The 21397-nt window shown below is 40.6% G+C and overlaps 1 protein-coding gene across 3 annotated transcripts in view; it reads right to left on the bottom strand.

Annotated features, from left to right (window-relative positions):
- Positions 1–21397, bottom strand: part of SLC39A9 (solute carrier family 39 member 9) — a 58857-nt gene that overhangs the window by 23059 nt on the left and 14401 nt on the right. Inside the window, exons 2-3 of one of the 3 annotated variants that reach the window (XM_021099402.1) lie at positions 20821–20883; positions 12546–12654 (exon numbers count right to left, since the gene is read on the bottom strand). The exons of 1 other annotated variant lie outside the window; for it this stretch is intronic. In XM_021099402.1, the coding sequence (XP_020955061.1) occupies positions 12546–12654; positions 20821–20841 (130 nt within the window). In that variant the 5' untranslated portion in view covers positions 20842–20883. The remainder of the gene's footprint in view (positions 1–12545; positions 12655–20820; positions 20884–21397) is intronic. One more of the 3 variants, XM_001926183.6, reaches the window with a different exon arrangement.

Genomic DNA, 21397 nt, shown 5'->3' with positions numbered 1-21397 from the left:
CCGGCCTACACCAGAGCCACAGCAACGCGGGATCCGAGCCGTGTCTGCGACCTACACCACAGCTCACGGCAACGCCGGATCGTTAACCCACTGAGCAAGGGCAGGGGCCGAACCTGCAACCTCATGGTTCCTAGTCGGATTCGTTAACCACTGCGCCACAACAGGAACTCCCTAAAACTACTTTTGATGAAAATACTGCCACTGATGATATTCATCAATATGTGCTGCACACTCTGGACATTTTAGCAGACAAAATAAGAGGTAGAAGGGATGGGTCATGTCAGTACAGGATCATCATGTTTGAGACTCCTGAAAGTAAAGTATAACAAGAGCCTTAAAGAACTTCATTTTGGAGTTCCCGTCATGGCTCAGTGGTTAAAGAATCCGACTAGGAACCATGAGGTTGCAGGTTTGATCCCTGGCCTTGCTCAGTGGGTTAAGGATCTGGTGCTGCCGTGAGCTGTGGTGTGGGTCGCAGATGCGGCTCGGAACCCGCGTTGCTGTGGCTCTGGCATAGGCAGGTGGCTACAGCTCTGATTGGACCCCTAGCTTGGGAGCCTCCATATGCAGTGGGAGCAGTCCTAGAAAAGACAAAAAAAAAGAACTTCATTTTCATTAATGAATGATAGGACAAAAGTTAATGTTCCATAGAACTATGGTGGTTTCAAATGTTAGCTCCATAGTAAACAAGCTCTGCAGTACTCAATAAACTATGATCTAAAACTTCCGTTTCTATAAAGAGTTTTCTCACGTGAACGCTGATAACAAATTTCAGTGATTTTGGAGCTATAATTATAGAAGAGTATGAAGAATTTTCCTTTTTACATTAATTTGTATTTAATAATGCTTATTAAAGTGTCAGAGCACTTACTTATCATGGTATACTGAGCTCTGAAAAAATGTCTGTTAATTATCATAATTACAAGGTCTACAGAAGAACTAAACTATAGGCTGTAGTTACATGTAAACAAACTCCTTTCTTGAAGTTTGGAGAAAAGTCGGTTTGATCTACAATAAAGAAAGAGAGAGAAAGGGTGGAGGGAGAAAAAGAGAAATTAGCAGAAGCTAAAGTGATGTGACTAAACCATCAGTATCAAGAGAGATGTGGAAAATTTGGAGATAGCTTAGTTTAAAAAAATTTGGGGAGTTCCCATTGTGGCTCAGTGGTTAATGAAAATTTTTTTTGTCTTCTTGTCTTTTTTAGGGCCACACCCGTGGCACATGGAGGTTCCCAGACTAGAGGTCCAATCGGGCCAGTAGCCGACAGCCTACACCACAGCCATAGCAACACCAGATCCGAGCCACGTCTGCAACCTACACTCACAGCTCACGGCAACACAGACCCTCCTTAACCCACTGAGCGAGGCCAGGGATCGAACCAGAAACCTCATGGTTCCTAGTCAGATTTGTTTCTGCTGCGCCACAATGGGAACTCCCACTTTTAAATTTTTTTTCTTTCATTTAAAAAAATTTTTTAAGGGTTGTGCCTGCGGCATATGAAAGTTCCCAGTCTAGGGATCGAATCAGAGCTGTAGCTGCTGGCCTATGCCACAGCCACAGCAACTTGTAAACTGAGCCTTGTCTGTGACCTCTGCCACAGCTTGTGGCAACACGGGATCCCTAACTTACTGAGTGAGGCCAGGGGTCAAACCTGCATCCTCAAGAATACTAGTCGGGTTCTTAACCCACTGAGCCACAATGGGAACTCCCAACACTTCACTTTTTAAAAAGAATGATGTGGACTTCTGGTGCTGGTCAAGATGGAGTAAAGCCCACTATAGCCTTAGGAACACACTGATTACAGCAAAATCTCTGGACAAAACACACAAAAACCAACTACCTGAGGACTACAAAGAGCAAACAGCAGCAAGAGGAAAGAGGGCAGCAAAAACTCCAAAAGAGGGGTTCCCACTGTGGCGTAGGCGTTAATGATCTGGCATTGAGCAGCTGTGGTGTAGGTTGCAGCTCAGGCTCAGATTCAATTCCTGGTCTGAGAACATCCATATGCCATGGGCACCACAGAACAAGAAAGAAAAAAAGAAAAGAAAAAGAACTGCTGAGAGGTGTTGGTGTAGAGGGCAGCCCATCCTTTTTCCCCTTTTTATCCACCCTCTTTCTTCTTTGCCAGCCCTGCCCCAGTTGCAGAACGTCATGGCAGTAATGCTGGAAGTTAAAACCCCAAGAAAAACCTCATCTTTCTGGCCACAGTATCCAGGCAAAGGGCCCTAGTGGCCTCAAGAGTATCGGGGGGGGGGGGGCAGTTCCCGTTGTGGAGCAGTGGTTAACGAATCTGACTAGGAACCATGAGGTTGCAGGTCTAATCCCTAGCTTTGCTCAGTGGGTTAAGGATCTGGCGTGGCCGTGAGCTGTGGTGTAGGTCGCAGATGTGGCTCTGATCCCGCATTGCTGTGGCTCTGGTGTAGGCCGGCGGCTACAGCTCTGATTAGACCCCTAGCCTGGGAACCTCCATATGCCAAGGGAGCGGCCCTAGAAAAGGCAAAAAGACAAAAAAAAAAAAAAAAAAAAAAAGAGTTTGGGGGGGAAACTGGTTATTCTGCTCTCTCTTTTCTTCTGCCACTTTGCCCCGAGGGTAGTCCAAATTACATGGACTATGCAGTGACAGCACAGGCAGCTAAACCCCTAGAGAAACCCAGTGTCTCTGGCAAGGACCAGGAAAAAGGTTCCCTGGGAACCTGAGCACATGAGAGGAATCCTGGAGAGGAAAGAGCTGGAGGGGGGCAGGGGTGTCCCTAATCCTGTATATACATGGCACTAGTCCCAGGCTCACCTTGAACTCTGCATGGACAGGACATACCCAAAGCAGTACTGCAAAGGCTTTGAAAACTAAACTAAAACTGGCACCATTACCCAAAAAAAGGCAACACAGAACTTGCAGTCTGCATGTAGCCATGTTTACTCCCTGCTAAAACAAAAGAAATAAACATTGTCCAGAGGATTTTGAGAGCACCCAAAGTCTTAAATTATAATGTTAAAAATGTCCAGGATACAATCCAAAATTACATAAAAAGAAACAGGAAAACCTAACCAATTATTAAGGGAAAAGACAGTCAACCCAACTCCAAGATAATTCATATACCAGAACACTCAAAAGACTTTAAAGCAGCTATTATAACTATGCTCTATGCAGTAAATTCACTTCAAATGAACAGATGTACTCGGTAGAAAACCAGAAACTATGAAAAGGAACCAAGTGTAAATTTTAGAACTGAAAATTAAATATCTGAAGTAATAAATTCACTGGATGGGCTCAATAGTAGAATGGAAAAGAAAGAGGAAAGAATCAGAAAACTTGGCTACAAAGGCAGAGTTAAATAGTACCAACAGAAACCACCTGGCTAACGAAGTCTAAAATACTCACTATGCGACCCTTTACAGAAAGACTTTGCTGATCCCTGGTCTAAACACACCAACTAGAAGACAGAATTGTCAAATTAAACACACACACCCCACATGATCCAACTATACACTGTTTACAAGAAATCTACTTTAAATATAATGAATAGCATAAAAAACTTTAAATATAATGAATGGCTTAAAATAGGTTAAAAGTAAAAGGATAGAAAAAGATATACCATGTAAACATCAATTAAAAGAAAACTGGAGTAGCTATATCAGTATCAGATAAGTGGACTTGAGAATAAGGAATATTAGCAGGTATAAAGAGGGACATTACATAATGGTGACAAAGGTGAATTTACCAACAAGAAACAGCAACCCTAAACATGTACGCACCTAATCAAAGAGCTTCAATATGCATAAAGCAAAAATTGAAAGAAATGAAAGGAGAAACAGCCAAACCCACAATCATACTTGGAGACTTCAATATTCCTACCTCAGTAATCAACAGAATAAGAAAGTCACTAAGGATATGTAAGATCAATGCTATTAAATAACTTGACCTAATTGACATTTATATTTCACTCTACCAAATAACAACAGAATCACATTCCATTCAAGTGCACATGGAACATTCAGCTAGATAAGCCATATTCTGGGCCATTTAAAAAATCACTTATAACAATGAATGATCATCACACTTAGTGAAGTAAGTCAGAGAAAAACAAATATCATATGTTATTACTTGTATGTGGAATTTAATAAAAAATGATACAAAAGAACTTAAACTCACAAATTTGGAAATCAAACTTATGGTTACTATAGGGGAAACTGTGGGAGGGGAGAGGTAAATTAGGAGGATAGGAATAACATATACACAATACTGTATATAAAACAGATAACTAACAAGGACCTACTGAATAGCACAGGAAATCTACTCAATATTCTGTAATAAACTATATAGGGAAAAAATAATGGATATATGTATATGTATAACTGATTCACTTTTCTGTACACCTGAAACTAATGCAACATTTTAAGTAAACTATACTCCAACAGAATTTCAAAAATCAAAATTAAAAAATTAAAAAGCACTTATATATTTTCAGGTATTCAAATCACACCAAGTATGTTCTCTGACCACAGTTAATGAAATTAAACTGGAAATCAGTAACAGAAAGAATCTGGGGGGGGGAGCTGCAAATATCTGGAAATATAACACACTTCTAAATAACACACGAGTCATAGAGGAATATGCAAAGGAAATTAGAGAGTATTTTGAACTGAATAAAGATAAAAACATACCATATCAAAATCTGTGAGATGCAACTAAAGCAGAGCTTAGAGAGAAATTTATAGCATTAACTGCTTATATTGGAAAAGAAAGATCTCAAGTTAGTAAGCTTCTTTTTTTTTTTTATTTGAAAAAGAGCAAATAAAGCCTAAAGCAAGAAAAGGGAGGAAAATAACAAAGAGCTGAAATCAATGAAACAAAAAGCTGAAAAAACAATAGAAAAAAAAATTCAATGAAATCAAACATTGTTCTCTGAAAAAAAAATTTTTTTGATGACCCTCTAGCCAGACAGAACAAGTGAAAAAGGGAGAAAACAAATTATCACTGTCAGGAATAAAGAGACGACATTACTACAGACATTAAAAGAATAGAAGATTACTGGAGTTCCCGTCATGGCGCAGTGGTTAACGAATCCGGCTAGGAAACATGAGGTTGCGGGTTCGGTCCCTGCCCTTGCTCAGTGGGTTAAGGATCTGGCATTGCCATGAGCTGTGGTGTAGGTTGCGGACGCGGCTCGGATCCCGCGTTGCTGTGGCTCTGGTGTAGGCCGGCGGCTGCATCTGCAATTCAACCCCTAGCCTGGGAACCTCCATATGCTGCGGGAAGCGGCCCTAGAAAAGGCAAAAAGACAAAAAAAAAAAAAAAGAATAGAAGATTACAATGGACAACTTTATGCCTATAAATTCTTCAACTTAAGAAGAAATAAATCTACTCTTGAAAAACAAAAACTTCTAAAGCACATTCAGAAAGAAACAGACAACTTAAGTCTTCTGTTAGAGATAATGAATTCATAGCTAAAACCTTCCAACATAGGAAACTCCAGGCTCAGACTGCTTCTCTGGTAAATTCTACCCAACATTTAAGGAATAAATTTCTTTCTTTTTTTTTTTTTTTTTTTTTTTTTTGTCTTTTGTCTTTTTAGGGCCACACCCTCGGCATATGGAGGTTCCCAGGCTAGGGGTCCAATCAGACCTGTAGCCGCTGGCCTACACCATAGTCACAGCAATGCCAGATCCAAGCCACATCTGAGACCTACACCACAGCTCATGGCAACGCCAGATCCTTAACCCACTGAGCGAGGCCAGAGATCAAACCCACAATCTCCTGGTTCTAGTCGGATTTGTTTCCACTGTGCCACAAACTCCCTGGAATGAAATTTTTTTTTTTTTTTACATAATTTGTTTTATTTTATTTATTTATTTTTGGTCTTTTTGCTATTTCTTGGGCCGCTCCCGCGGCATACGGAGGTTCCCAGGCTAGGGGTTGAATTGGAGCTGTAGCTACCGGCCTACACCAGAGCCACAGCAATGTGGGATCCGAGCCGCGTCTGCAACCTACACCACAGCTCACGGCAACGCCGGATCGTTAACCCACTGAGCAAGGGCAGGGACCGAACCCGCAACCTCATGGTTCCTAGTCGGATTCGTTAACCACTGCACCACGACGGGAACTCCTGGAATGAATATTTTTGATCCTATTCAGTCTAAAGATGAGGGAACACTTCCCAATCCTAAGAGGCCAGCATTACTCTGATAACAAAACCATACAAAGACATTGTTAAAAAAAAAAAAAAAAGGAAAACCACAGGCTAATATTCCTCATGAACTAAGACACAAAAATCCTCAACAAGATATAACACACTGAATGTGGCAATATATAAAAAGGATAATACATAAACTGAGGGCAAGGTGATACATGAAAGTCTAGTTCAACATTTGAAAATCAATCACTGTAATTCACCATGAAAGGACTAAAAAAGGCATTTGACAAAATTCAGCATACATTCAAGAAAAAAACTCTCAGCAGGAGTTCCCGTCGTGGCGCAGTGGTTAACGAATCCGACTAGGAACCACGAGGTTGCGGGTTCGATCCCTGCCCTTGCTCAGTGGGTTAAGGATCCAGCGTTGCCGTGAGCTGTGGGGTAGGTTGCAGACGCGGCTCAGATCCCGTGTTGCTGTGGCTCTGGTGTAGGCCGGCAGCCACAGCTCTGATCAGACCCCTAGCCTGGGAACCTCCATGTGCCACGGGAGCGGCCCAGGAAAAGGCAATAAATAAATAAAGTACATTTACAATTGCACAAGAATATGAGATTTTTAGGTATAAATCTAACGAAATATTTGCAGACCTGTAGTTTTTTTGCTAAAAACTATAAAACTGATGAGAGAAATCAAAGAAGACCTAAATAAATGGAGAGATATATTGTGTTCATGGATTCTAAGGCACAATATATTTTTTTTTCTTTCTAGAGCCACACCTGCAGCATATGGAAGTTCCCAGGCTAGGGGTCCTATTGGAGCTACAGCCGCTGGTCTACACCACAGCCATAGCAACACAAGATCTGAGCCCTGCCTGCAACCTACACCACAGCTCATGGCAACGCTGGATCCTTAATCCACTGAGTGAGGCCAGGAATTGATACCGAATCCTCATGGATACTAGTTGGATTCATTTCCACTGTGCCACAACAGGAACTCCTGAAGGCACAGTAGTCTTAAGAAGTCAATTTTCCCCAAATTAAACTAAAGATTGAATTCAACCAGAATCCTAGCATGAACTTTTTGGTAAATATTGACAAAGTGACTCTAAATTTTTATAGAAAAACAAAGGAACTAGTTAAACAATTTTAAAAAATAAGAACAAGGTTAGAAGGACTCCACAATCTGATTTCCAAATGTGCTATAAAGCTACAGTTACCAAGACAATGTAGCACTGGCAACGGATAGACATACAGATCAATGGAACAGAACTGAAAGTCCAGAAATAGACCAAAACAAATACGGTCAATTGATTTTTGACAAAGATGCAAAGACAATTCAACAGAGAAATGAGTTTTTTCCAACAAATAGTGTTTGAATATTGGACATCCATCTGCATGCAAAAAATGAACCTTCACACTGTATTCAAAATCAACTCAAAGTGGATCATAGACGTAAGTATAAAACCTAAAATTATAAAACTTCTAGAGGAAAACAGAAGAGAAAATCTTCTTGAACTTGGTCTATCAAAAAATTTTTAGATATGTAGAACCACCATGTGACCCAGCAATCCACTCTAGGGCATATATCTAGACAAAAGCTTGCCTTGAAAAAGACACATGCACCTGTATGTTCATTGCAGCACTATTCACAATAGCCAAGACATGGAAACAACCTAAATGTCCATTGACAGATGACTGGATTAAGAAGACAGAGTATATATACACAATGGAATACTAAGCCATAAAAAGACCAAAATAATGCCACTTGCAGCAACATGGATGGAACTAGAGACTCATACTGAGAGAAAGACAAATACCATATGACACCACTTATATATGGAATCTAATATACAGCACAAATGAACCTTTTCCACAGAAAAGAAAATCATGGACATGGAGAACAGTCTTGTGGTTGCCAAGGGGGAGGGGCAGGGAGTGGGATGGACAGGGAATTTGGGGTTGATAGATGCAAACTATTGCCTTTGGAATGGATAAGCAATGGGATCCTGCTGTATAGCACTGGGAGCTATTATCTAGTCACTTATGATGGAGCATGATAATGTGAGAAAAAAGAATGTATTTATGTGTGTGTGACTGGGTCACCTTGCTATATAGTAGAAAATTGGCAGAACACTGTAAACCAGCTATAATTGAAAAAATAAAAATCATTAAAAAAAATTTTTAGATATGATACCAAAACCACAATTCATCAGAGAAAGAATAAGTTCACTTCATCAAAATTAAAAACTATCTGTGAAAGATACTATTAAGAGAGTGAAAAGAAAAACCATGGACTAGAAGAAAATATTTATAGATCATGTTATCTCATTAAAGGACTTGTATCCAAAAACAAACAAACAAACAAAAAACAAAACAAAACAAAACAAACTACATGGGAGTTCCTGTCGTGGCACAGCAGAAATGAATCCAACTAGCAACCACGAAGTTGCAGGTTTAATCCCTGGCCTCACTCAGTGGGTTAAGGATCTGGCGTTGCCATAAGCTGTGGTGTCAGTCACAGATGCGGATCGGATCCTGTGTTGCTATGGCTGTGGTGTAGATGGGCAGCTGTAGCTCCGATTTGACTCCTAGCTTAGGAACTGCCATATGCTGTGGGTACGGCCCCAAAAAGCAAAAAACAAAAACAAAAACAAAAAACAAAAAAAGGGACTTGTATCCAGAATATATGAAAAACTCTCCAAACTCAATAATAAGAAGATTCAATTTAAGGACTTCATTGGTGGTCTAGCGGTTAAGACACTATACTTTCACCACTGCGGCCCAGGTTCAAACCCTCGTCTAAGAACAGAGAAAACTCAATTTACTTATATCTGGAATCTAAGACACAAATGAACCTTTCCACAGAAAAGAAAATCACGGACTTCCAGAATAGACTTGTGGTCGCCAAGGGGGAGAGGGAGGGGGTGGGGTGGTTGGGAAGCTTGGGATTAATAGATTGCCTGTGGAATGGATTAGCAATGAGATCCTGCTGTGTAGCAATGGGCACTATGTCCAGTCACTTATGACGGAGCAGGATAATGTGCAAAAATAGAAGGTGTACATGTACGTGTAACTGGGTCACCATACTGTACAGTAGAAAAAAAAATTGTATTGGGGAAATAACTATTAAAAAAAAAGAAAAGAAACTCAATTTAAAATATGGGTAAAATATTGGATATCACCAAAAAAGATATAACAATGGCAATCAAGCACATGAAAAGATGTTCAACATCATTAGCCATTAGGAAATTGCAAATTAAAACCAATTGAGGGAGTTCCCGTCATGGCGCAGTGGTTAACGAATCCGACTAGGAACCACGAGGTTTCGGGTTCAATCCCTGGCCTTGCTTAGCGGGTTGGGGATCTGGCATTGCCATGATCGCAGATGTGGTTTGGATCCCGCTTTGCTATGGCTCTGGTGTAGGCCAGTGGCTATGGCTCCGATTAGACCCCTAGCCTGGGAAGCTCCATATGCCATGGGAGTGGCCCCAGAAAAGGCAAAAGAAAAAAAAAAAAGGCAAAAAAAAAAAAAAAAAAGACAAAAAAAAAGCAAAACAAACGAACAAACCAATTAAGACAGCACTATCCACCTATTAAAATGACTAAAATTAAAAACTAAAACAAAACAGATAATACCAAGTGCTGGGAAGGGACTCAACTGGAACTGTCACACATTACTGGGAGGAGTGCAAAATGGTACAGTCACTTTGGAAACAAGACTGGCAATTTCTTATGAAGTTGAACACACACTTACCATATAGCTCAGCAATTCCACTTACAAGTATGGATGTAAAAAAAATAAAAATTCATGTTCGCACAAAGACATGTGCACAAATGTTTATAGTGACTTTACTCATGGTCACTAATACTGGAAACAACCCATATGTCGTTCAGCTGAAGGAATAAACCAATTATAGTTCATCCAAACAATGGCACACTACTCAGAAATAAAAAAGTACAGACCACTGATACACAGGACAACATGATGACTCTCAAGTGCATTATGCTAAGTGAAAAAAGCCAGGTCCAAAGGCTACAAGATTCCATTTACATAACATTCAGAAGCGCCAAACTATATAGACAGAGAAGAGCCCAGTGGCTACCCACAGCTGGGGATGGAGGAAAGGTTTGACTTCAAAAGGGGATGAGGGAATGTTTTGGGTGATGGAACTGTTCTGTACTTTGACTCTACGCATTTGCCAAAATTCACAGTCATTCACACCCAAAAAGACTGAATGAAAAATATATAAATACATAAAAATGTAAATATATATAAAATATATATACATTTAAAAAAATTTTCATGATGGCTTAGGGCAGAATAATCTATGATGAAAGGTTAAAGAGACCAGAATTCTTATTTTTGGAAAAACACATTTATAAAGCACACTGTATCTATTTTCTCTTTTTGCTTTTAAGGGCAGCACCCGGGGCATATGCGGGCATATGGACATTCCCAGGCTAGGGGTCAAATCCTTCTGGATGCTAAGAGGGTTTGTTAGTGCTGAGCCATGACGGGAACTCCACAGCAGTGGTTTTTCCCCACTCTTTTTTGATCATATATTCTCTTGGGAGAAAAAAAAAAAAAAGATATGCATGTACTATGGCACTGATTTACTATGTGCATTGTAAAATACGCTCCTTAGAAAATTTTGGAACATGAGATTCTCTTTCTTTTTCTTTTAATTAGAGTATAGTTGATTTACAGCATTGTGTCAATTTCTGCTGTAAGCACAGTGACCCAGTCGTACATATCTACACATTCTTTTTCTCATACTATCTTCCATCAAGGAATATAAGATTCTTTTTTGGCTGCACCCATGGCATGGAGAAGTTCCAGGGCCAAGGATCAAAGCTGCGCCACAGCAGCAACATGCAGCAGCAGCCACAGCAGTGACAACACTTGATCCTTAACCTGGTGAGCCATCAGGGAATTCCTGGAATATGAAATTTAAAGTACATATATAGATCAATATTTCCTTTCATGGAGTTCCCATTGTGGCTCAGCAGGTTGAGGACCTAATGTCTCAGTGAGGATAAAGATTCGATCCCTGGCCTTGCTTAGTGGGTTAAGGATCCAGCATTGCCATAAGCTGCAGTGTAGGCTGCCAGTGCAGCTTGGATCCAGCGTTGCTGTGGCTTTGGCACAGGCCTGCAGCTGCAGCTCTAATTTGATCCCTGGTCCAGGAACATCCATATGCCACAAGGGCAGCTGTAAAATTAAGAAAAAAAAAAATGTCAGGAGTTCCCGTCGTGGTGCAGTGGAAACGAATCCGACTAGGAAACACGAGGTTTTGGGTTCAATCCCTGTCCTAGCTCAGTGGGTTAAGGATCTGACATTGCTGTGAGCTGCGGTGTAGGTTGCAGATGCAGCTCAGATCCTGGGTAGCTGTGGCTGTGGCATAGGCAGGCAGCTGTAGCTCTGAATGGACCCCTAGTCTGGGAACCTCCATATGCCACGGGTGCAGCCGCAAAAAAGCAAAATAAATAAATACATACATTAAAAAAAATTTAATATCTCAGTGGGTCATCTTGAATTTTTCTGTGGTGTGATCATTCCACTATGGAAATCATTATCTTGGTATCCTGGAAAATATTCAGACCATGACTAAATAGACAATTATTTCTTGCTTGCCTTTGTAGCCAAAAATTATGGGCGACAGTTGTTTTCTAGACTTATCTGATAATAAAAGTTCCTTGCAGCAAGAGTGCATTTAAGAAATATAGTTTTCTGGGAGTTCCCGTAGTGGTGCAGTGGTTAACGAATCCGACTAGGAACCATGAGGTTGCGGGTTCGGTCCCTGCCCTTGCTCAGGGGGTTAACGATCTGGCGTTGCCGTGAGCTGTGGTGTAGGTTGCAGACGCGGCTCGGATCCTGCGTTGCTGTGGCTCTGGTGTAGGCCGGTAGCCACAGCTCTGATCAGACCCCTAGCCTGGGAACCTCCTTATGCTGCAGAAGCAGCCTTAAAAATGCCAAAAAAAAAAAAAAATTTTTTTTTAATTATCCTTTACTGCAGGCGTCCTCATTAATTACCTACAAGGTTTACTACAAAGAATCCTTGAATCCAAATGTGCTTAAACATATATTCTTTCAGTTAGAGAACACTGAAAATATAATCACTGTCATGTAGGATCTGGGAAGTTTTTTGTGTGGGCATTAAAAAATGACTGTCATACTTAGAAAGCCCGGAATTCATGTATTATTGCAAATAAATCCTACATGGTATTTATGGATTGAGGCAATCAATTCACAAACTGCTACTGATGTGTTTAATGTCAATGACGTCAAAAGATAAGTTTTGGCATATATTTATGGCAAACATGAAACTGTGTTCGGAAAAAAATCCCACCGAGCTTCTCCTTTCAAGCCTCCACATCAATAACATATCTCAAAAAAGGCCCATCTCTCTTTCTCACCCTCAAGAATATCTTCATAAAGTGCGTGTACTCCTTCAGGCACGATGACCGCCAGTGCGGTTCCACAGAGAAGGCCAGCACCCAAAACAGTCACCAGCTTCAGTCGCTCCTGGAAAGAAAGCGTAAGCTATTAAAATGATTGATGAATAAATGGGGAAAAGTTTCAGAAGTATCTACAATCAAGACTGTGAGCTGCTTATTTGGGAGACCAAAGTCTACAATGGCCACTTGTGTGGGGGATTCTTTGTTCACTATAGTTTGGCCCAATCCTTGTCTAATGAAGAAGGAAAGGGAGTTCCCATTGTGGCTGAGTGGAAACAAATCTGATTAGCACCCATGAGGACACAGGTTCAATCCCTGGTCTCGCTCAGTGGGTTAAGGATCTGGCATGAGCTGTGGTGTAGGTCCCAGATATGGCTTGGATCCCGAGTTGCTGTGGTGTAGGCCAGCAGCTACAGTTCTGATTTGACCCCTACCTGGGAACTTCCATATGCTGCAGATACAGCCCTAAAAAGACCAAAAAAGAAAAAAAAAAAAAAAAAAAAAAAAGAAAGAAGGAAGATGCACCTTTTAAAACTGACATCTTACTTTAATATATGTCCGTTGCAGTTCTACCATTTGTCTCTTGTCTTTTTTAAGGGCTGTGCCTGCAGTATATGGAGGTTCCCAGGCTAGAGGTCTAATCAGAGCTGTAGCCACTGGCCTACACCACAGCCACAGCAATGCCAGATCCTTAACGCGCTGAGTGAGGTCAGGGATGAACCACAACCTCATGGTTCCTAATTGGATTATTTCATAAGGGAACTCCGGTTCTACTTTTTAATGCTACTTTTTAAAGCGCTCTGATTGTTATCCCATCAACCTTTGCCCTGAGACAACCTACTCATGATTGGTTCAATTGCGTAAATCCAATAAACAAGTCTTGGCAAAAAAAAAAAAAAAAAAAAAAAAAATCACAATGGCCAGTGAACATGAAAAAGGTCAGCTTCGTGAATAATAATGCCAATTAAAACAAGGAGATGTCATTTTAAAATTTACCAGCTTGGCAATGATGTGGGAAAACTTGCCTACTATGCATGATAGGAACGAACATACTTGTCTAACACTGGAAGGAATGAGAATTGCTGCAACCCATCTGGACCCCAATTTGGCAATTCAGATTTAAGGCCTAAAAAATGTAAATTCCTTGATCCAGTAATTGTACTTCTAGAAATTTATCCTAAGAAAGAAAGAACTGCGTCATTGTAAATCAACTATACTTCAATAAAAATTTTTTTTTTTTTTTTGGTTTTTGGTCTATTGTCTTTTTAGAGCCACACCTGCGGCATATGGAGGTTCCCAGGCTAGGGGTCTAATTGGAGCTATAGCTGCCAGCCTACACCAGAGCCACAGCAACGCCAGATCTGAGCCACATCTGTGATCTACATCACAGCTCACGGCAACGCTGGATCCTTAACCCACTGACTGGGGCCAGGGATCAAACCCACAACCTCATGATTCCTAGTTGGACTTGTTTCTGCTGTGCCACGACAAGAACTCCTAAAATTTTTTAAAAATGAAAAAAAAAAAAAGAAAGAAAGGGACTAGCTAATAAAATTTAACTTCATCACAGTACCATAAGACTCAGCAATTAAAAATTATGATACAGGGAATTTCCACTGTGGCGCAGCAGAAACGAATCTGACCAGTAGTATCCATGAGGATGCGGGTTCAATCTCCCTGGCTTCTCTTAGTGGGTAAAGGATCTGGTGTTGCCGTGAGCTGTGGTGTAGATCACAGATGGGGCTGGGATCCGGTGTAGCTGTGGCTGTGCTGTAGGCCAGCAGCTGTAGCTCCCATTTTATCCCTAGCCTGGTAACTTCCACATGCCGTGGATGCGGCCCTTAAAAGCAAAAAAAACCCCAAAAAATGAAAAACAGAAAAACGGAAAACAAAACAATTATGATATAGGCCTATTAATGGACATAGAAAGTCATGATGTACTGCTAGGAGGAAAAAGCTGGTGGCAAACAATATGTATTGATAACCTCATATTTCTTTTTAAAAAATACATATGTAAGTAGAACAGGTATAATTTAAATATTAACTTTATTACTCTATAAACATAATAGTAATATATAATCTATAACAATTTATAATACATTTTTAATTTATCTGCAATGAACATGTATTATTCATACAATGAAAAAATATATTTAGTTCAATATTTAAAAGTTCTATGATAAAAAAACTGCTTGATTGAGTCAAGAGTGACATACAAAAGCTTTATTTATTTATTTGCTATTTTAGGGCTGTACCTGCGGCATCTGGAAGTTCCCAGGCTCTTGGGTCTAATCAGAGCTACAGCTGTCTGTCTACACCACAGCCACAGTAACTCGGGATCTAAGCCATGTCTTCGGCCTACACCACAGCTCATGGCAACACTGGATCTTTAACCCACTGAGCGAGGCTGGGGATCAAACCCGCATCCTCATGGATCCTAGTCAGGTTCCTTAACCGCTGGGCCACATGGGAAATCCTGATCTATGATTTTAATCCACTTAATCTCAGTGTCTCTTTTCACTCAGATTTCTTTCTTCTTCTTTTTTTTTGGGCTCTGCTCGCAGGATGTGGAAGTTCCTGGGCCTGGGACTGAACCTGAGCCACAACAGCAACCTAAACCACTGAGGATAATGCTGGATCTTTAACCTGCTGCACCGCAAAGGAACTCCTGCTCAGATTTCTTTGAGAGGTCACATTGTGGTATACAAAAGATTATGTTTCAAAATTTCTTGAAGCAGTGATATACCCCAGATAATTTCCTGGAGTCTTAGCGGTATGAAGAATAATCTTTAAAACTATAAGAGGGTATTTATGTTGCTTATGAAAAAGTTTTAATAATTTAATGGTATATCATGTACTTTCCTGTTTCAGTTTCTTTTTTAAGAGATTAGTAAAAATTATAATGGCTGTATTAGTTCTGATATACTACTGAACTTAAAAATGTAAAGCTGGGGGAATATATATGTACAAGGATTGTCTCTATGGGAAAATGGGTTCTTAGCTGAAAGGCTGGTTGCAACATTATTCTCTACTTGTTTAGGAAGAATGAAGGCATCTGTATCTCACTATGTCTCTACAGAAAATAGGGGAACTGGAGATCCCTTTGTGGCTCAGCAGGTTAAGGACCCAACATTGTCTCTGTGAGGATGCGAATTTGATCCTTGGCCTTGCTCAGTGGGTTAGAGATCTGATGTTGTCATGGCTATGGCGTAGGTCCCAGCTGCAGCTCTGATTTGACCCCTGGTCTGGAAACTTCCATGTGCCACAGGGGTAGCCAAAAAAAAAAAAAGAAAAGAAAGAAAGAAAGAAAATGGAGGAACTACAATTGCAATGTCAACACCAACTAATACTTGCCCTATAGCAAGAGGCAAAGGCCAGGTCAGTCCTTCATACATTCAGTATGGTCATTAACTACTTATCAACTGAGAGTGTTCTGAATGTATCCGGTGGTTGGGGCACTGGCTTGCAAGGCAGAACTGACTCCATGTTCAAGCTGTTAACAACTCATTACCTCAACTTTTCTTCTATAAAATGAGAACATTTCTACATGTCTTGTGGACGCAATGGTAGAAAGCGGTTGAAGCATTTGGAAAAATGACACCAAACAACTGGTGTTACTATTTTAATATTCAATACTGAGCTATTCTAAGAGTCTTTGTCTTTTTCAAGTTACTAAGCTCACCAAAGCACTGCTAATCAGAGCATTCATTTGAGACAAACTGTCAGAGCATGGAGAATACAAGATGAAAAAAACAGCCCTATTCTGTGTAGAAGGTTATGTGGTAATTAATTAGTCTTTTCATCATTCTCTCTAAACGATTCATAAAAGTCACCTTTGTTTTAAAAAATTCATGATGTCAAGTATTACTAAGAAAGGATGAAATAAGGGGGAAACTGAACAGGGCTGAGTATACCATTTCATTTGAGGGCCGTGGTTTCAGCACTCCCCAGTTCAAACTCGTGAATAAATTGCTAGGAAAGAAGATCGTCCTATCAGCATTTTGACTACATGTTCTACTCTGGGAAATGGAAATGAAAGATGCCCCAGCACTGCAAACTGAAGGATGTTGAGAAGGGAGAAGGGATGTACCTAAAAGAGAGTGAGCTAACTGCCCTCAAGAATTACTTGGGTGAGGAGCTCCTATCGTGGTTCAGCGGTAACAAACCTGACTACTATCCATGAGGATGTGGGTTGATCCCTGGCCTTGCCCGGGGGGTTAAGGATCCGGCGTTGCCATGAGCTGTGGTGTAGGTCGCAGATGCGCCTCAGATCCTGTGTTGCTATGGCTGTGGTGCAGGCCAGCAGCTGCAGCTCTGATTGGACCCCTAGCCTGGGAACTTCCATATGCTGCAGGTGGGGCCCAAAAAAGAAAAAAGGAAAAAAAAAAGGATTACTTGGGTGGTAGCTCACATTACATATAAAAATTAATTCTTGATGGATTATACGCCTAAATATAAACCCTCACACTCAAAAGCTGTTAGAAGAAAATGTAGAATATCTTGGCAGTCTTGGCATTGGCAAAGATTTCTTAGCAGGGACACAGAAAGCACAAACCATCTTAAGAGAAAAAAATTCAACATCAGAATTTTAAATGTTTGCTAATCCATTAAGAAAATGAAGAGACAAGCTACACACTAGAAGAAGATACCCACAGTACATCTATGTGTAGTGAAAATACATTTACTTGTAGTGGGTACTGTAGTCGGTCCCCTTCAGGTTGGAGACACCTGTTCTTCCAACTACTGGGAGTGGCGCCCACTGATGGCTCACGGCTGAATCCCTCTGATATACTGCCTTTGGGCCAAAGGGAACTGTCTAACCCAAGGTTATGCTCCCTCCCCCAGGGCAGTCCACATCCAATGACTAGCCCACTCGGTGCTATGTGGAGGAAGGTACAAAGCCTGATCCCCTTGCCTCAATTCAGAAGATCTCAGAAGGGACATCCAGCTTCAGAGCCTGCTGTGGGGTGATCTGAGGCCTCTACTGCAAATGAATTCAGTTCAACTTCTCCATCTGTTTAACCTTGCTCATCCTTTCACAGGTGTTATTCCCAAGGGCACTCTTCGCAATAAACTTCCCAAATGCAAATCTCCTTCTCAGAGTCTGTTTTACGGGGAACCCAACCTAAGACACTTGACAAAGGGCTCGTATTTAAAACATGATGAACAGTTACAACTCAATAAGAGATGACATAAAAATTAAAAATCAAAAAATTAGGAGTTCCTGTTGTAGCTCAGCAGGTTAAGGACCCAACGTTGTCTCTGTGAGGATGTGGGTTCCATCCCTGGCCTCGCTCAGTGAGTTAAGAATCCGGCATTGCTGCAAGCTTCAGCATAGGTCACAGGTGCGGCTCAAATCTGATGTTGCTGTGGCTGTGGCTGTGGTGTAGGCCTCAGCTGCAGCTCTGATTTGACCCCTGGCCCGGGGAACTTCCATATGCTGCAGGTGCAGCTGTTAAAAAAAAAAAAAGAAGAAAACTGAGGATGCGTTTCCTTGAAAAACAATTATTTTAATTAAAGATGTAAAACTAGATAACTTCCTAAGAGATATAGGAATGGCCAGTAAGCCCATGAAAAGGTGTGCAGCATCATCTAGTCATCATGAAAATGCACATTGAAACTACAATGAGATACCTCTTCATACCCACTAAAATGGCTAAAATTAAAAAAGAACGACAACATGAAATGATGGCAAGGATACGCAGCAACTGGAACTCTCATACATTGCTGGTGGGAGCAAAAAAGGTACAACCACTTTGGAAAACTGTCAGTCTTGTGTATAAAGTTAAACCAGCCATTCCATTTTTGGGTATTTACCAAGAGAAATGAAAGCATGTCTCCCCCAAAAACTTGTATAAGAATACTCATAGAAGCTTTATCCACAACAGCCATCCGAATCAGACTTCCAGCAACAGCAGAATGGATAAACCGTGGTATAACTATAAAATGGAACACTAATCAGTAACAAAAAGAAAAAAAACAAAAACAAAAAAAAACTACTCCTTCATCCAGCAACATGAATCTCAAAAACATCATCCCAACATTTGAATGAAAGAAGATTTACATAAAAATAGTATGTACTGTATGAGTCCATTTATATGAAGTTTAAAAGCAAGCCAGGAGTTCCCGTCGTGGCACAGTGGTTAACGAATCCGACTAGGAACCATGAGGTTGCGGGTTCAATCCCTGGCCTTGCTCAGTGGGTTAAGGATCCAGTGGTGCCGTGAGCTGTGGTGTAGGTTGCAGATGCGGCTCGGATCCCGCGTGACTGTGGCTGTGGTGTAGGCTGGCAGCTACAGCTCCGATTAGACGCCTAGCCTGGGAACCTCCATATGCTGGGGGTGAGGCCCTAGAAAAGACAAAAAAATAAAAAATAAAAGCAAGCCAATCTAATCTGTGGCAATAGAAATCAGAACAGTGGCTGCTTCTGGAAGGATGGGAACACAACGGCAGGCAGAGAAGACTAACTGGAAAATGACACCAGGTTTTTGCTTTTTTTTAAAATTGGGATGTGAGTTACATTTGCATAAATTTGTCAGAATTCATCAACTGTATCAAGATCTGTACCTTTTAGTCTAAAAAATTTTACCTATTTATTAAAAGAAATCACTTAGGTAATAATCTACTTAGCCAAGAATCTCGGAAAATGTTCATTTCACAACTATCCAGTTTTAACAAGGTGTCTTCGTGGCAGTTCTTTGAAAGCAAGGTCAGAGGTCTATGAAGAACACTAAAAACCACTTTCAAAAAAAATTTTTTTTTTTTTTTTTTTTTTTTTTGTCTTTTTAGCTATCTCTTGGGCTGCTCCGGCGGCATATGGAGGTTCCCAGGCTAGGGGTTGAATCGGAGCTGTAGCCACCGGCCTATGCCAGAGCCACAGCAACTTGGGATCCGAGCCGCATCTGCAACCTACACCACAGCTCACGGCAACGCCGGATCCTTAACCCACTATGCAAGGGCAGGGACCGAACCTGCAACCTCATGGTTCCTAGTCAGATTTGTTAACCACTGCGCCATGACGGGAACTCCTCAAAATTTTTTCTTAATCAATTTCACCTGTCATTCATATAATCCTCAAGAATCGTTTATCACAAGTTTATGTAAATAACTTCATGCAGAAACCAGTGGTGCTTAAAATTGTGGCTCAATCCACAAATTCACCAGGCACTTACCAAGCGCTTTATAATATTCTACTTTGGAGTCACATGAAGAACTAGACTGAGACTAGGTTTTTTTTGTTTTTTTTTTTTTGTCTTTTTGTCTTTTTGCCATTTCTTGGGCCACTCCTGCGGCATATGGAGGTTCCCAGGCTAGGGATCGAATCGGAGCCATAGCCGCTGGCCTACACCAGAGCCACAGCAACGCGGGATCCAAGCCGCCTCTGCGACCTACACCGCAGCTCATGGCAACGCCAGATCCTTAACCCACCAAGCGAGGGCAGGGATCAAACCTGCAACCTCATGGTTCCTAGTCAGATTCGTTAACCACCGCACCACAATGGGAACTCCCTGAGACAAGTTTTAAAAGCAGGAGCAGAAGAGAGTTTTTGAGGTTTGCAGACCACAAAATTGAGGCGGTGAAGTAGTACCATTTAAGATAACTGAGGGATACGTACCATCCAGAATAATGATGGACACTACAAATAAAAATTCTAAATCGAGAAAGAAAGTAAAAAAAGAATTCTCCTAAAATGCTGCCTTTTAAATTTTAATTTAAACTAATCTAATATTTTTAGATATTCTTATTTCCAAGGTGTAATTACTTATAATTCCATTCACTTATTTACATGGACCAGATTTCTGAACATTATCCACTGCAACAGATTTTGTAAGAATTTCTCAAAGGCTCAAGCTAGAAAATAGTCAAATCTTCATGTACAGCTAATATCATTATTTAAAAAAAAAATCATGTTAAGTCATTAAAGGGTACAGTCATGAAATCACACCTCTTTGTTAATCATGTATGAAAGATTAAATGCTGCCAGCTGAAGGAAAGTGAATGGGAGCCTGGTGCAAATTTTTAGAAAGAGAGTAAAATTTTTTACTAATCTTCAGACACATACTTTTAAAAGTTACCAAAGTTATCAACACAGAATCCAAGCTTAAGAACTAGAAGAAATCTAGGAAATAATCCTCTCAATATATAGATGGAGAATCAAAAGCCAAAGATGAGGGATGATTTGCTCAAGATCACACAGCGGGGCTAGTTAGTGTTAGAGGCATGATCTACTTCCCTGTACATCCCCAATATCCATCACGTGGCACAGGACATACACTCCAACACATCAAATTTATCTCTGGAAAAAAAGATAAAATCCAATCACACAACCTCTTTAAATACTGTGTCAGCAAAATCCCTTAGCAGCATCAAGAGGAAAACCAAAAGTATAATTAAGTTATAACTGTTCTCTATTGATACTTTCTAAAGATCTGTGGCAAAATAAGAGAAATAAGGATAAAATAACAGTCGTTGTAAACAACTATTCTTTGTTGTTTTCCTTTTTTGGCAGTACCCACAACATATGGAAGTTCCTGGGCCAGGGACTGAACTTCCATAAAGGACTATTCTTTATTCTAAGATTATGTCCTACCTACTACTCTTTGCTGTTAAAATGTCCTTTAAGAAGTGATGGTGACAACAATTTTGGATTTTTTGGTGTCCTTACTTGGTGAAATTTAAGCAGGTAATCTTTCATTAATTCTCCCGAATTTCAAAAATATTATTGACCAGGGGAGTTCCTGCTATGGCACAGTGGGTTAAAGATCAGGTGGGTTAAAGATCAGGTGTAGGTTCAGCTGCAGCTTAAAATC

Source organism: Sus scrofa, chromosome 7 (assembly GCF_000003025.6).
Source record: "Sus scrofa isolate TJ Tabasco breed Duroc chromosome 7, Sscrofa11.1, whole genome shotgun sequence".
NCBI classification, from domain to species: Eukaryota; Metazoa; Chordata; class Mammalia; order Artiodactyla; family Suidae; genus Sus; species Sus scrofa.
The sequence above is the reverse complement of the archived record's forward strand: the minus strand, read 5'-3'. Positions and strand labels throughout refer to the sequence as shown.